General features: G+C 43.3%; 1 protein-coding gene across 1 annotated transcript in view; it reads right to left on the bottom strand.

Annotated features, from left to right (window-relative positions):
• Positions 1 to 3423: 3423 nt before the first annotated feature.
• LOC306780889 (rho guanine nucleotide exchange factor 10-like protein) overlaps positions 3424 to 14787 on the bottom strand; it is a 48100-nt gene continuing 36736 nt past the window's right edge. The window contains exons 19-22 of the mRNA XM_079273407.1: positions 13535 to 13677; positions 8492 to 8663; positions 7940 to 8056; positions 3424 to 5626 (exon numbers count right to left, since the gene is read on the bottom strand). Of these exons, the coding sequence (XP_079129533.1) occupies positions 5031 to 5626; positions 7940 to 8056; positions 8492 to 8663; positions 13535 to 13677 (1028 nt within the window). The 3' untranslated portion in view covers positions 3424 to 5030. The remainder of the gene's footprint in view (positions 5627 to 7939; positions 8057 to 8491; positions 8664 to 13534; positions 13678 to 14787) is intronic.

Raw genomic sequence — 14787 nt, 5'->3', positions numbered from 1 at the left:
TCTCTTCTCACATTGACTGCTGCAACTCACTTTTCACATCACTCAGTGTATCTGCTCTTAACCATATGCAGGTCATCCAAAACGCTGCCGCCAGATTACTCACCAGGACAAATCGACAGTCTCACATCACCCCCGTACTCCGATCTCTCCACTGGCTCCCTGTAGCATTTAGGATACACTTCAAAATTCTCACCATCACTTACAGAGCACTTCACGGTCAGGCTCCGACTTATGTAGCTGATCTACTTCGCCCCTATTCACCTGCCCGCACTCTCAGGTCAAACGCTCTAGGTCTTCTGTCAGTCCCACGCACATGATTTAAGACCCGTGGTGACCGAGCCTATGAGGCAGTGGCCCCGAGGCTCTGGAATGCTCTGCCTGCAACTCTACGCCTCGCAGATACTGTGAATACTTTTAAGAACCAGCTCAAAATCCACCTTTTTAGGCTGGCGTTTGAGTAAAAACCCATGTCCTAGACCTGCTCTTAAAATATGTAATTCATTTTTATTATTTTATTTTATTATGTGTATGTAATGTATTAACCCTAGGGTCACATTGTGGTTTTTTATGCTTTTAAATTTCTGCTGTTAAGCACTTTGTGATGTCATCTCTGTGAAAAGCGCTCTACAAATAAATTTCATTTAATTTCAATTTCATTTCATGAATGCTATGATCCTATGGCACCTCACCTCCTGTTCAACAAACTGGTTACAGCAAGTAGTTCAACCTCGAGGCCACTAGAACCATAAAAACAAAGTACATATAAAGAGAACATATAAACTTCTGAGAAAACTTGACCAAACATCAAAATAAATGTCTTATCCATACAATTATTTATGGCATGGCTCCGTCCACTCAGTTGGTTTGATAGGTAAAGAGTAAATACAGATCATATTACAAGAGACACAAGAGGAAACTGCATCATCAGAAAATCTGCTTTCAGTCAATCTGCATTGTCAGCAGCACGGTATGTGAAGCTGCACCAGCCCACATGAGGGAACTCACCACTTACAGCCTTTTCTTAAGAACTCTGCTTAGAAGGCACCAAATCTGTCCACGACAGTTTGGACGCCTTCCTCCTTTTCAATCATTCATTCATCCACTAATTCATTCAACCTTTATTCACACTCATCAATGAGGGGCGACCCTCATTTACAAAAACAAAGAAAAGGAAATCAACATCGAGGAGATATACAAACAGAGAAGATGTAATACCATTGTAAAAATAGTGAAAGCCATTCAAACGTTTAGATTAGGAAGACAGTTTGAGAGATACATTTGGATATTCAAGATGTAAAATTAAGTACAGTAAAAAGCCTGAGAATTAGGATAGAGAGATTAAAATGTGAAATAAAACATGTAAAACCACAATTTGGGAGATTTATGATCAGATTTCTAAAATGTCCAAAAGTTACAAGTGAATTGATTTGAATGAGGTTTTGCATTTTGTTCCAGGTCAGGTGCACTAAAATTACAAGCATTTCGTCAAAGTTCAGAGCTAGCCAGTAGTAGAGCATGTCTGATAAAACCCATCTGATTGACCAGATGACCAATCGTAAGAGGTATAGAGTCATTCTCCAGTAAGGGCTTTACGGATAAAACCATATCGGTGAGTGTCAAGTTTCTCTTGGAGAGAAGACCACCCAGCTCTGTCAAATAAATACAATACCACCACGTACCAAAGACATTGACGCTAATATATGAAGGCAAATCACTGTCAAAATCCGAGAGCGCAAATGAGATCCATGCGCGCGCGAAAATCAAACAGCCGCACACTTATTTTACTTTAACGAGCGCTTTTACGTCACTCCGCGAGCAGAATTCACGTTCGCGAAGCTTCAACCCGCTCGCTCGAGTCTTTTATGCTTAAACCCGCTTAAGTGAATTCTACTCGCGGAGTGATGTAAAAGCGATTTTGACAGTGATTTGCATTCATACTAATACATCTCAAGACAGAGCGAGTCCAGAAGTCTAAGAGTTGAACAGGATGCCTGGTCATAAATCCTCTACAGCCCTTTATTTAACTAAATGTGATGAAGATGGTTTTACTTCTGTAAGCTTTGCTTTTGCCTGTCAGCGTATACGATTATTTGTATGCAATTTGAATGAGAGTTTATCATCAACCTAGATATTTATATTTTCCTCATAGAAGCCTAAAGAGCCACTCAGGGCTTCCTCACGGGACAGCACGACGAAGCTCTCGGTGAGATTCTAGTTATTATATTGACAGTTAAATAAACGGATTAAATAAAACTAAAATGCTTCTGTCTGCTCTGATATTATTGTGCACACATATACATTAAAACCATATTTAATATCTGCACATTTCATATTTTCACATATCTTATCCTTGTGATATTCTTGGTTTTTTAAAGCACAGTGCTGATGGGGCAATGAAGCATTTTTCTGCACAATGTAGACACATGTTGAGTATGTGACGAATATAAGTTTTCAATGCCTAGATTTCAATACTCTATAATGTGGGATGCAAAACAACACATTCTGTCATGGTGCACATCAGCTCCAGCTGAAAACTATAGAGGTTATCCATTTAATATCTCTTATGTTATTTCAAAGTGCCAGTGTAAAACGTAGCACTATATAACGAGACCAGCTGCATCCAGCATGGCATACTATAATACTATAATACTATTACAACCCCTGTAGTTTCAAAAGCTTTCCATCGAGTACACCGAGAAGTCTGATCTAAAGGGTTTCTCTCCTGGGTTCAAGTGAAAAAGGTTTTACCAAGGTTCTCTTACCAAGTCCCTTAAAAGGCCTGTTACAGGTGGGAAATACAGTTTTGCATGATTTCATTACATTTTTTGTCAGGATCATTTCAACATAGTTGTTGTAATGCTCATTTCAGCCACTAAAGGTTGAAGTGCACCACTACCAAATGTGTTTAACAGGACTAGAAGCATTCATGCTCTCAGAAGAAAACATTGAGATGAAACTAAATTGCTGACTTGCCTCTCAGGGATTCCGTACAGAGCACCCTTTTAACGGTATTTTACGGGAAAAAAATGTGAAAAAATATGACACAAAATAAATACATTATATAATGAAAACTTATTTGTATTCTCATTTCTGATTGATTTCTCATCTCTTCATAAAGCAACGCTTCACAGCAGAGCATCAGAAACACATCTGCTGACTCAGTCCTCTGATTCTGGTCAATGTAAGAACTAATAATTGGACATTTCGAGAGTACGGTCATAATATTTTGAGAGAAAGAGACATAAGGGTCTAGCAAATAAGTTATCATTTCAGAAAAGTCATGAATTTAAAAAAAATTCACAACTTTATTCTCTAGTAAAAAATAAAGTTCTTTTTTCTAGTGGAAATGGTTTTCCTCATAAGGAGACAGTGAAAACACGATTCTGCATCAGAAATGAAAGCCTTTCAAACATCACGGTGAGTACCATTACTGCTTTATATTACAACAAAGGTCAACACATGATTACGGAAATAATTAAATTCAGCACATTAATGTGCACATCAATACTGTATTGACTGTTAATCACTGTGATAGATTTAAACATACTGTAACTCATATATTTCCAATGAATTGGTCCAATAAAGTTCACAACATTCCATAGTTTTGCTGTAAACATGGAAATGTTTGTTCACTGTTCCAAAAGTGCTGATTTTAATCGTGGTCAATATTATTGGTCCCCATGTCAGTGCTTCAGTCAGTCTGTGTTCAAAGGTTTAAACTTTAAAGAGTGTTGAAAGGTTTAAAGAGTGTTGAAAGGTTTAAAGAGTATTGAAAGGTTTAAAGAGTGTTGAAAGGTAAGTATTGACGCTTTCTACACGTTTGTTATCATTCTTATTGAGGACGAACAGCTGAAGTGTTCTTTCGGCAATCAACTGCTTCTTAATAGGCTAAACATCTGCTGAAGATGCCTGGTGTCCCAGCTAGTTCACACAAGGACACAGGCCTTAAACACTACAGAGGACACGAGCCTCTGTTAAATGTATAACATTCACTAATTATTAAATGCATACGAATTAGTCATTTTGATTTTTCCCAACAAATATGAACTGAATACATTCCATTCTACCAGTTACTGCACAATGCAATGTACAAGACAGTTTGTACTTCACAGGAAGTAAAAAGACTCGGGGACACATTTACGAAGAACACATTTGCTGCTGTTAGCCTAGCTTAGCATTAAGACTAAAAGCAGGGGGAAAGAGTGAGCCTGGCTCGGTCCAAAGTTCCAGAATACGACTGACACCTTTAAACATTTAAACAGGTTGTACGTCATTTGATTAATAGTTTGATTGTAGTTCTGGTCTCCATACAGACAAGATGGCTATGAACACAGTCAGTGGACCAGGCCAGCTTCATACTCAAGGTCCCAGTGAAACGGAAGGTAGCGCGTCTGTAGCTTCTGTATTGGGACGTATTTCAAAGAGAAACAGAATATTTAAGAGCTGTACATTTACAACAGAGTTCTAAATCAAATCCTTTGCATTTGATTGGACCACTAAAAGGTGGGCGGGCTTAGAGGACAGTTTCTCCACACACATCTCCCTCAGCTGTTCGATCAGGAGGATGAAGAAGAGATGAATCTTCATCCGGCTCTGTTTCACTGCAGCGATCAGTACATGCAGATGAACTTCCTCCCTCCGTGCTGCCAGCACCAGAAGTCCTCGCTCACCCGCCGGTAAAACTCATTTCACGACATCCAGAGGACGTTCATCTGCATGTACTGTTGGTTGAAAAGCTGCAACATTTCTCTGGAATGAGTCAGATCTCAGCCCACTGATATCCAAACACACCTCGTCCTGATTCTCCAAGAATGTTACTCTCCTTAACGTTCCACATCACTGGAGGTAGCTGCTGACTTAGGCTTTTGTAGGCTTCACAAGTGATGTTAGCTTTAATGTTAGCTTGCTAACATGTGCTTACTGTGTTCACCTGTCACAACCCAACCACTGACGTTAAGTGTCTGGCACCGCAGTAACTGAGGAGACAGAGTGTACAGCCAGTCAGGAGAGTCAGGTGACATGCTCGTCTGTCATTGGCTGAGAGTCAGAGGGAGCTGCCACACCAGCAGTGTGTTTTCAGTGGAGGCTGAGCAGGGGCCTGGTGAGGAGGTCTGTCCTATCCTGCGGTGTCCTCTGCCACCGGAGAAGATGGCTGTTGAGGTGATTTTGTTGCATCTGACCTCCCCCTCCTTCCCCCACTCCACAGGTCGCCCCCTTACCCACACATCAGGGTCCTCGCTCACTTCATAGATGGAGCCGTCCTCCGGGCTGTGCTCCAGGGAGTCTGGGGGGGGCCTGTGGGTCCCCTGTTCGAGATGGGCTGACAGCAGCTTCCCAGGCAGCTGGCAGGTGGACCGGAGGCGATACTGGAGCAAGAGACGCTTGGGCTTCTCCTCCCTTGGTGGAGGAGCTCCTGAGTCCTGTGGGAGGCTGCTCTCCTCACACCTCTGCCCCTCTTCATCTCTTCCTCCATCACCTTTACCTCCCTCTGCTTTTCTGTTGGTACCCTCCTCGCTGCCGTTGAGGATGGAGTCCCGTCTGAGCAAGTCGGAGGCCAGGGTGCTGGAGGTGGACACCATGAAGTCCACCGGTCCGCAGTGGCCATTCAGAGACGTCATCCCCTTACCTAAGGGTAGGACAGTTCTAAATGAATCCACGGTGTCTCACATGGCGATGACAACAAGTCAATTATGTGCATCAACAAGATAAATATCAGAGTTATGTTACAATTTTCCAACCGGCCACCGTCAGCCCAACAACCAGCCATTGCTGATGAATTCAAGCAGGTGTATGTGTGTGTGTGGAAAAGCAGTTCAAGGGGACATAACTTGTGGAGAGGTTTACAAAACAAAGTTTAAAGGCACAATGAGAAGGACTTCTTTTTTTTAAAACAATGTATAAACTGATGCAGAAAGAATCCCTCTCACTCATCTCTTCTGACACACAAGAAGTGTGTGGTGGTGTCTGTCTCTGCAGAGATCCTGTCCTCGGTCTATATCTTCTTATTTGACTGTATCTGGGACGTTCCTGGGTGTCAGCCTCTATAAACAGGTGTCAGCCAGTGGCGGTGACTAAACCCAAAGCTTGTGCCATGTGGACAAAGCTTGTTCCAAAACGAGGAAGGAGAGTGAATCTGGAGCTGGCTTTCACCAACTGGAGGAGGGGCCAACTCTGAATCTTGTGTTTACAATCTGACAAATCCTACTTAATGTGCCTTTAATATGAAAATCCTCACTGAGACCAGTGGGAGACGGAGTATTAAGGAGACAAATCCAGAGACTGTATCTCAGAGCACACACATTAAGGGTCAAAATGTTGCCTTTTTTCAATCCAATAAACTTTTGTGAGCTTTAATCAAGTGTCAAGATGCTAATAAATGACCAGATTAGTTATATAATGTTATTAGCTGTCAGTAGTGGACAAAGGGCAAATGTTAACATGGTATTACATGTTACTGCTCAAGCCGAGAGATTACATGGGTAGTGACCAAAGCTGGCTTCAGGTTCTCCTGTGAAATATGTCAATTTTTAAGCTTCTCAAAATTTAACCCAAATACATGGTCTTCCAACCCGGTCTCACTCCCAACTCCTCAATAATCGATGGCCGGTCAGTCCGATGCCGACGCACCACGCTTTCAAATACCCATTTCACTGAAATGGTATAAAGAGCGAGATAGTCCAGGGACGGACGAAAGGGGGGGAATGAGTAAAACCAAAAAGTAACCGTTGACCAGGCGGCAACCTCTGGTTCTGCCGAGTGAAGCCAATGCTTGATGTGTTAAAGCTGCATTCTCTCTAGGGGGCGACTCTGGTTGTATAGAAGTCTATGAGAAAATTACTCTTGATTTATTCCCTCAGTAAACATTGTAAACATGAGTTTATGGTCTCAATCTCTAGTTTCAAGTCTTCTTCAATACAGCATGATGCTCATTTAGTACATTATGGTCCATTTAGAGTCACACAGACCATAAAGCAGGGGATACTTTAGGGCGGGGCTACATTGTGATTGACAGGTCGCTGCTGCTACCAGAGTCGTACGCGGCGTCTCTCCAGCGTGGTTAGTCCTGTGAGTCACGTAAGTTGTTGGTGACGTGACTCATTAGTCAGTCAAGTTAACGTCAACCAGGCTCTTTTCCATAATCAATGTGGTTTTGTTGCTGAAATCTAACTTTGTTTGAATAACACAAGTTTATTTTGAATACACTATTCCTAAAACAAGTGGAACAAATACAAGTCCAAAACTGATGCTACAGGGTAGATTGTTGTCGGTCCGTGGTTTGGCACGTATGTGAATTAATTACACAGTGTGAAATAAAATTTTACTGACGATCGTTATTGGACAATTTTCAATATGCGATCAGGACATCAGAATTTATGCTTTCTATTCGCAAATCCCTGATGATGTTACTCTGTGAACAACAAATCTGCATTGAAGTTGACAGAAGAAGAACTATTAAGAGTGGCAGCACCGCTAACGGCTAATGAACAAAGGTTCCATTCAGTTACATTATGATGCGTTCAGGCTCTGTCCAGTGAAAATGATCGTTGGCCGAATGTAAATTAAACATTACCATCATGTGTTCAAATGTAATCTTGTAAAATGTAGTTAAAGTCAGAAACTTAAATAAATTATTTTTTACAGGAACCTAGAGCGTCATAGTTTGAGGCTTTGGGCCACTGACAAGCACTGGTATTTGAAGAGTTACGAGTGAGAATGTGTTGGGCCTTTAATGTGTAAACATTTTACTGTAAAATATTTGATGTACTTGCAAAATAATTATAGTTTTAGCTTTAGTTCTTACACTGGCTGCTGTTACAGTTTAGTTCCCCATTTGGTGGCGTGTTAGTCACCACATATGGGGTCATGACTTCATGTGTAAATGAGCTTCAGTCACACAGAACGTGCTGCCATCAGGAGAGCTACTGTACTCAGCACTGACCTGTGATTTTGGGAATGCCCTCCAGCGTGGGCACAGGGAAGGTGAGGATGATGCCTTGGCTGGTCCCCACCCACAGCAGGCCCTGGCAGGTCAGCAAGCTGGAGACACAAACCTGACCTGGTGTACAAAGAGACATCAAACCTTTAACATGACCACCATTACTGCTGCCACAACAGGAATACAGTCCATGTTCACAGCGGTCTAAACCTGATCCAGGACCTACATAGTACATGTCAAAGCATTTCAGTCATTTCATCTTTTTATAAGTGGGAGACGACGACAACAATAAATGATTTACACAAACTATTGAAATCAGAAATCAGACCCCTCATTCAGTGACTGAATTAATCGTGATATACTTTTTGGCTACTGATGACATCACTGAGGGCTCTGCTAATGAGCTGAACTGCAGTCAGCATATAACACTTCATTACCTTTATTAGCTTGTAATTTCAAATGGTGTTCAGTAAACGTTTGTGTGGTCTTCTAACTAATACATGTGATCTGAACATTGCACTATACTCTCTGTATATCCATGTGGTCTGGGCTTGCCTGGTGTCAGATGGGCGGTGCGGGTGGAGATGTTGACTTCCTGTAGTGGCTCCAGGGTCTCGGTGTGAAACAGGTGAATGGAGGAGCCCTGGGTGAAGGCCATCCAAACCCCCCCACCTGAACGAATCATGTGGCTAACACTGCAGCCTGGATCAGAGTGGGCTGTGAAGCTCTACAGTACAGAGAGGCAGAGAGAGGATCACAATCTGCAGGTCATCTGTAACTCAAGCTCAAATATGACATAGGGTTCTATGGAATCATAGTTGTGTCAGTTAAAAACAGTTAAAAACTCAGGCTTATAGTTGGGGCTGGCTCAGGTTTATAGCTGGGGCTGGTTCAGGTTTATAGTTGGGGCTGGTTCAGGTTTATAGTTGGGGCTGGCTCAGGTTTATAGTTGGGGCTGGTTCAGGTTTATAGTTGGGGCTGACTCAGGTTTATAGTTAGGGCTAGCTCAGGTTTATAGTTGGGGCTGGCTCAGGTTTATAGTTGGGGCTGGCTCAGGTTTATAGTTGGGGCTAGCTCAGGTTTATAGTTGGGGCTGGTTCAGGTTTATAGTTAGGGCTGGCTCAGGTTTATAGTTGGGGCTGGCTCAGGTTTATAGTTAGGGCTGGTTCAGGTTTGCCTTGGACCAGCCCCTAGATATGCTGCTTTAGGCCTAGACTGCCGGGGGATATCCTAGGATACACTGAGCTCCTCTCTACTCTTCCCTCTCTTCTTCTGTATGAATTCATGTCCCATTAATGCTCATTATTATGGCCCAAGCAACCGACAACATCGGGCCAGCGAAGGCTCTATTGAAATTGTAAGGGTTCTGGTTTGTTTTTATTCAGATTTTTATTTTTCAACTTTGGCTGCATTTTTGGAGAATTTGCCACACTCGAAAACTCACCAAATTTTGCACACTTGTCCGGTCTGGTGTGATATAGGTGCCATATTTGTGTAAAAAAATGGCTCTCTAGCGCCCCCTACAAGTTGGACCGGTGACACCCCTTGTCCGATTGACTTGAAATTCGACACAAATTCGCTAGATCTACAAAAAAGCCTCTCAGACCCCTAAGCTCCGCCTACTTAGATTTTCCGCCATTTTGAATTAAGTGAAAAACACATTTTTGCGAACTCCTCCTAAACCCTACCGGAAGTCACCCAATTTAATTTTTGTGTCATTTTTCCATAGATTTTGGCCTATTTCTAGTCACTTTACTTTAACGCACTCCTAGGGAATTGGTCAAATCCACTTCAAATTTGGTCAGTACAATGTCAAGACCGTTGTGATTCAAAGTGATATCAAAAGCTTTTCGTTTGACGGAATGGCTTAGCCGTAGCGGGCGGCTACTTTACACGATTCCTCATGAAAAAAGCTGATGTAACTCAGCTGGATTTGTTCCAAACAGTCCCAAACTTCCTATGCTTGATAACACTCATGGCCTGAGGATGTCCACAAGCTCATTTTCACTAATGCTCACAGCGCCACCTGCTGGTGAAACATAATCTGCGTTTTCTGACTTACACCATCCGAATTACCTGACTTGTACACAATGTGGTTTACACTTCGCGAATTCATCGTGCCGCATATTCGCGTCCATCGCACCGCCGGTCAAAACGCCGGGGACCAAGTGTTCATTCCCGCGAATTGCACTGGACACGCCGGAGAGGGGGCGGGGCTTATCACCCTGAAAGCCGTTCGCCGTTAACCATGGAAAAAATTATCTCTATTTTTGCTTCGTATGTGTTGTGGAAGTCACAGATATCCCGGGAAACTAAACGCCGTCATGTCTGGTTCATAATATTGTCAACAGGAGATCCATGGATTTTATCGAGCTGTATTCACTGTGTCTAGCAAGCCACACAAGTTGCTGTTTACTACAGCTGTATGAACACACATTTATACACATAGTTTGGTCCGGTCTCTATTGATATGAGGTATCGTAGAGCTCTGGGTGAACACAGACGGCTACAGTATTTATTTCCTGATTCAACAATGGCAGGACGTCGCTGATGACAGGGGGAGCAACTCAACGCTATATATAGCGCTATCGTGCTGGGGCGCAACGCGAATATTTCGCAGAAGTTGAAAAATGACAACTCGTGCGTCGGGGTGATTTGCCGTTTGACGCGTATTCTCGTCCATCGCGACGTGCCGCGACAGTCTCATCGCGTCTGTGCATAGACTTTGTATGTAATCTAGACACGCAAATAATTCGCGATGCGTTTGGTGTGAATGCAGCATTAGACCTTTATAGATCAGCATGTCAGTGTCCCTTCTAGTTGTGAATGCCTTTCTTAGTGCAGCATCTCTAGTCTTCATCAGCTTCCACAGATTTACATTGAACCATGAATTAAATTATTTTTAACTTTAGATTTTATCAGGACCCCCACATTAAAGCTTACCCTCACAGAGTTGATTCTATGAGTAAAGGTGTTACAGCCATAGCACAATTCGTCAGAAGATAACACATCGTCCCAGGTCAAGCTGTTCATTTCACTGGCAAATTCGTCTTGCTTAACTTTAGGTAGTAGCACTGTAGGATCTTTGACTTAGTCGCCACATTTCTAAATCAATTTTTTGTCAGTTTTCTCGCAAATAAGTTCAAATAAGGTCAAATAAGGTCAGGTTATGATCCGATAAGCCAGTGATTAAATTATAACTTTTGGTTGTTCTTTCTGGTTTATTTGTAAATATCAGGTCAATTTGAGTACTGGAGCATTTGGCGATCCCTGTTGGGCCTTTTACTCATTGTTCGAGATGAAATTTCTCAGTCATCAATTTCAGTTTTTTCCTCTTTGATTTATCCCCCCAGTTCACATTAAAGTCGCCCATGAGAATGAATTCTTTGTTGATTACATGGGAAACAGTGGGATGTGTTGGTATCTGGCCCTGCTCTCCTGGCTGGCTGAGATCTCCACATGTGCTTTTCAAATAAAGGAGCCGCCATGTTTTCCTTCCTTTCAACAAAGGCCTGATCCAGGGGTCTGCCAGAGACCTAACGCCAGATCACCACACCCCCCAGCTCCAGCAGAAACCTGATGCTGGCCCCTCATTGGCCAAGAAAGGCCCCTCCCACTGGTTGTGCAACCTGGTTTATAAGCCCCAGCACAGCTAGAATCACCCTCTTCACTCCGGACTCGTCCTGGGACAAGAAGACCCACAAGGCTCTTCCTCCAGACATGCTGGTGTAAGGAGGTCCACGAGGCCTCTTCCTTCCAGCATCACGCTGGCAACAGAAGACCCACGAGGAACCGCGGCCTCATCAAATCCTGTCAGGTCACATGTTACATTTGCTGGTCGAAAACAGACTGTTTTATTTTGAGTTCTGGATCCTAGTGCGAGAACGGATAGCTTCTATGCCCTGTTCCTCCACCCTTTTTGTGTACACTGCCGGCAGAAAGACGATTAACCCTCTTTCCTCGCCAAAGATTTCCGGGAGGAATGAACCGACTACGTGTCTCAGCCGAATTTAAATAGCCCTCTCTGCAGAGAGGAGATCGAGTCTGCGTCCGCTCCAGAGAGCCACGCCACCAGGAGCTACCGACTCCTGAGGACAGAGTGTTTCCCCCCCAGTCTGCGCCCGCTACGATAGCCGCGCTACAGAGTCAGCACTCGAGGACTGAGTGCTTCCCCCCACGGAAAACGGGCCCTACCAAATGAAGCTTCTACAAGTAAGAGTTACTGGTATCTGGGCCTAGCTTAGCATGAGCTTAATTTAGCCTATTCGTTTATGCGTTGTTATTCCTGTGTCTTGTCGTGTTAACTTACTGTCATGTTGTAACGTGTTTTTGCGCAATCATCGCAGACCACGGAGTCCCGTTATATTGCGTATTTCCTGCTGTAACTGTTTGCGTTAGATCCGTCGCTGCTAGTGAATGTGGAGTTTGTGATTCTATCACTTTAAAGACTGAAACCACGGTGGCGGACCCTAGTCTCGCCGACCGAGTTTCGGGGTGATAAGGAAGCAATACGCTCACCTCACCGCAGTGGTAAAGATCTGTTTGTTTTGGGGATTATTTTATTTTGTTTTGGTTTTATTCTCTCTTCCTTAAATCGGCTCTGTGAGTGAGGTGTAGAGCCATGACTATCACTGTATAAGCGCGGTCAGTTCAGAACGACGACCGCAGACGTGTTCAGGATAGATCAGCTGTTCTCATTCTCACTACGACACAAGCCCCGCGCTCAGAGCTTGATTTTATCTCTCTCTCTTCCTCTCCCTCTCTGCTAACCCGCACACACATAGTTAGAGCTACTGATTTTGGGTGAACCCCTCAGACTCGTGATTACGTAATCTCTGACCCCAACCCACCTGGTACGCCATCCCACGTGGTTACATGTGGCCCCCTCGCAGCCATTTTGTCGAAGGTCTCTAGACTCAGCCATCTTTGCTTGTAGGCTCACACGCCCCCTTTTTAGATTACCCATCATCACTGTTTGAGTAGGTTTACAACCCCCCCCCCCCCCCTTTGTTTCCACACACACACACACACACACACACGCACACACACAGATACATATATTTATATACATAGCCTTACCCCACTTTATTCATTTGACTTTAGGTATTAGACACGTAAAATGGTATGACATTGTTGGTTGATTGTGATATTACTTGATCTGATCATTTATTATTTTGATTTAATAAACTCTGTTGTATTTTAAAGAGCAGTCGTCTGTGATTACTTGTGCATATGTGTGTAATATTAACTGGATGTAGTGGCCTGTGCTCGAACTTAAACCTTCACTCGCACTCCAACGTGTAATAGTATTCAGACTGCTAATATTGTGAGTGACCACTAATTATGAGACTTAGTTTTATCGTTTGGTTATTGGTCCCTGTTCGCAGGGTGGTGCCCCGTTATTAATAATCATTAATAATTGTTACTGACATTAATAATTCTGTTGATGTCAAGAATTTAGTTTCTTATTTGCTAATAACCAAACACGCTCCTCTACGTTCCCAACAGATGTAAACCAATCACACGCCACATAACTTATTTTAGCCCAGAACCCACACTCAGGTTACTCATTTAAACATCCTAAAACATAGCTGATACCTGTGTGTGGAGGCTGGATCCTTGGATGACAGTGACTCGGTTGGCACAGCTGGCCCATACAGCGTCTTCAAGTGTCAGCAGACTGCAGACCGGCTCAGAGCCCACAGACACCAGCCTGAGCGAGTCCACGTCCCACAGTCTCTCTGAGGGGAGGAATGGTCCGTGGTTTAGCACCCACTACTGCACTGTAATACCGTGAATGTGGACCACAGTCTCTTCACTTTCAAATGCAAACCATTATGATGTCAGTGATGGGCGTGTTCTTCAGTGAGAACCAGTGGTGTATAGTAACGAAGTAGAAATACTTCGTTACTGTACTTAAGTAGTTTTTTTGGATATCTGTACTTTACTTTACTACTTATATTTCTGTTTACTTTTACTTTTACTTCACTACATTTTGCAAAGAAAACTGATACTTTTACTCCGATACATTTCCCCTGAAACCTTCGTTACTCGCTACAAAATCAAATCTATCTTGAGAAAAAAATGAATCATGAGACCAGCGTCGGGGACTGCGGTGGAACACAGACTGCAAGCAAGCAGGTTTGGCGAATCAGTGGTCCTAGCAGCAAGTTAAATCATTGGTGAATCACGTTAATGCACAATTGCAAACGAGTGCTCTCAAAGCTGCGGTGTTTTGATTCCCAGTGATGCCCAGGATGCTACATGATATAAGCTAGCGGGCGACTATGAGTAGAATTCCACTCTACGATGACTGATTTCGTGATGGAAGCAGAAATGGAAGCACCTGCTACTCCCGCAACAAACGACGGTGGTGACGAAGACCAACACCAGTGGATCGCCAGCAAGTTAGTGAGCTGAGGAAGTGTTGACAGCTGTGCAGCACTAGTTGGCTAACGTTAGCTGTAGCTATATACACGGATTGACAGGAGCCGCGAGAGCGCAGCATTCGGGGAATCCTTCGCCGCTGTGCGCAAGCTGTCTGTGAGCTGAACACACCTCTACCTGCCTCAGCGGCCTGTGAAAGGCTATTTAGCATCGCATGACTAGTCTTCAGCCCAAGCAGAGCGAGACTGAATTCTCGCAATTTTGAAAACCAACTTCTTTTGAAGATGAACAGGACATGTTTCAGTTTCAAGTAATGACTGGGTTACTTTCGGTGCTGCTTTAGTATTGATCATGTTTTGATATTTGAGTCATGTTGTGGATGATCAGATGGAGTTATGATGGTAGCAGTCGCCCAATTACAGATTCAGCTTGAGCAAAACCTTTGTCTATTGTGTTCAAATCAG

This window comes from Melanostigma gelatinosum (assembly GCF_949748355.1).
Source record: "Melanostigma gelatinosum genome assembly, chromosome: 8".
Lineage (NCBI taxonomy): Eukaryota > Metazoa > Chordata > Actinopteri > Perciformes > Zoarcidae > Melanostigma > Melanostigma gelatinosum.
The sequence above is the reverse complement of the archived record's forward strand: the minus strand, read 5'-3'. Positions and strand labels throughout refer to the sequence as shown.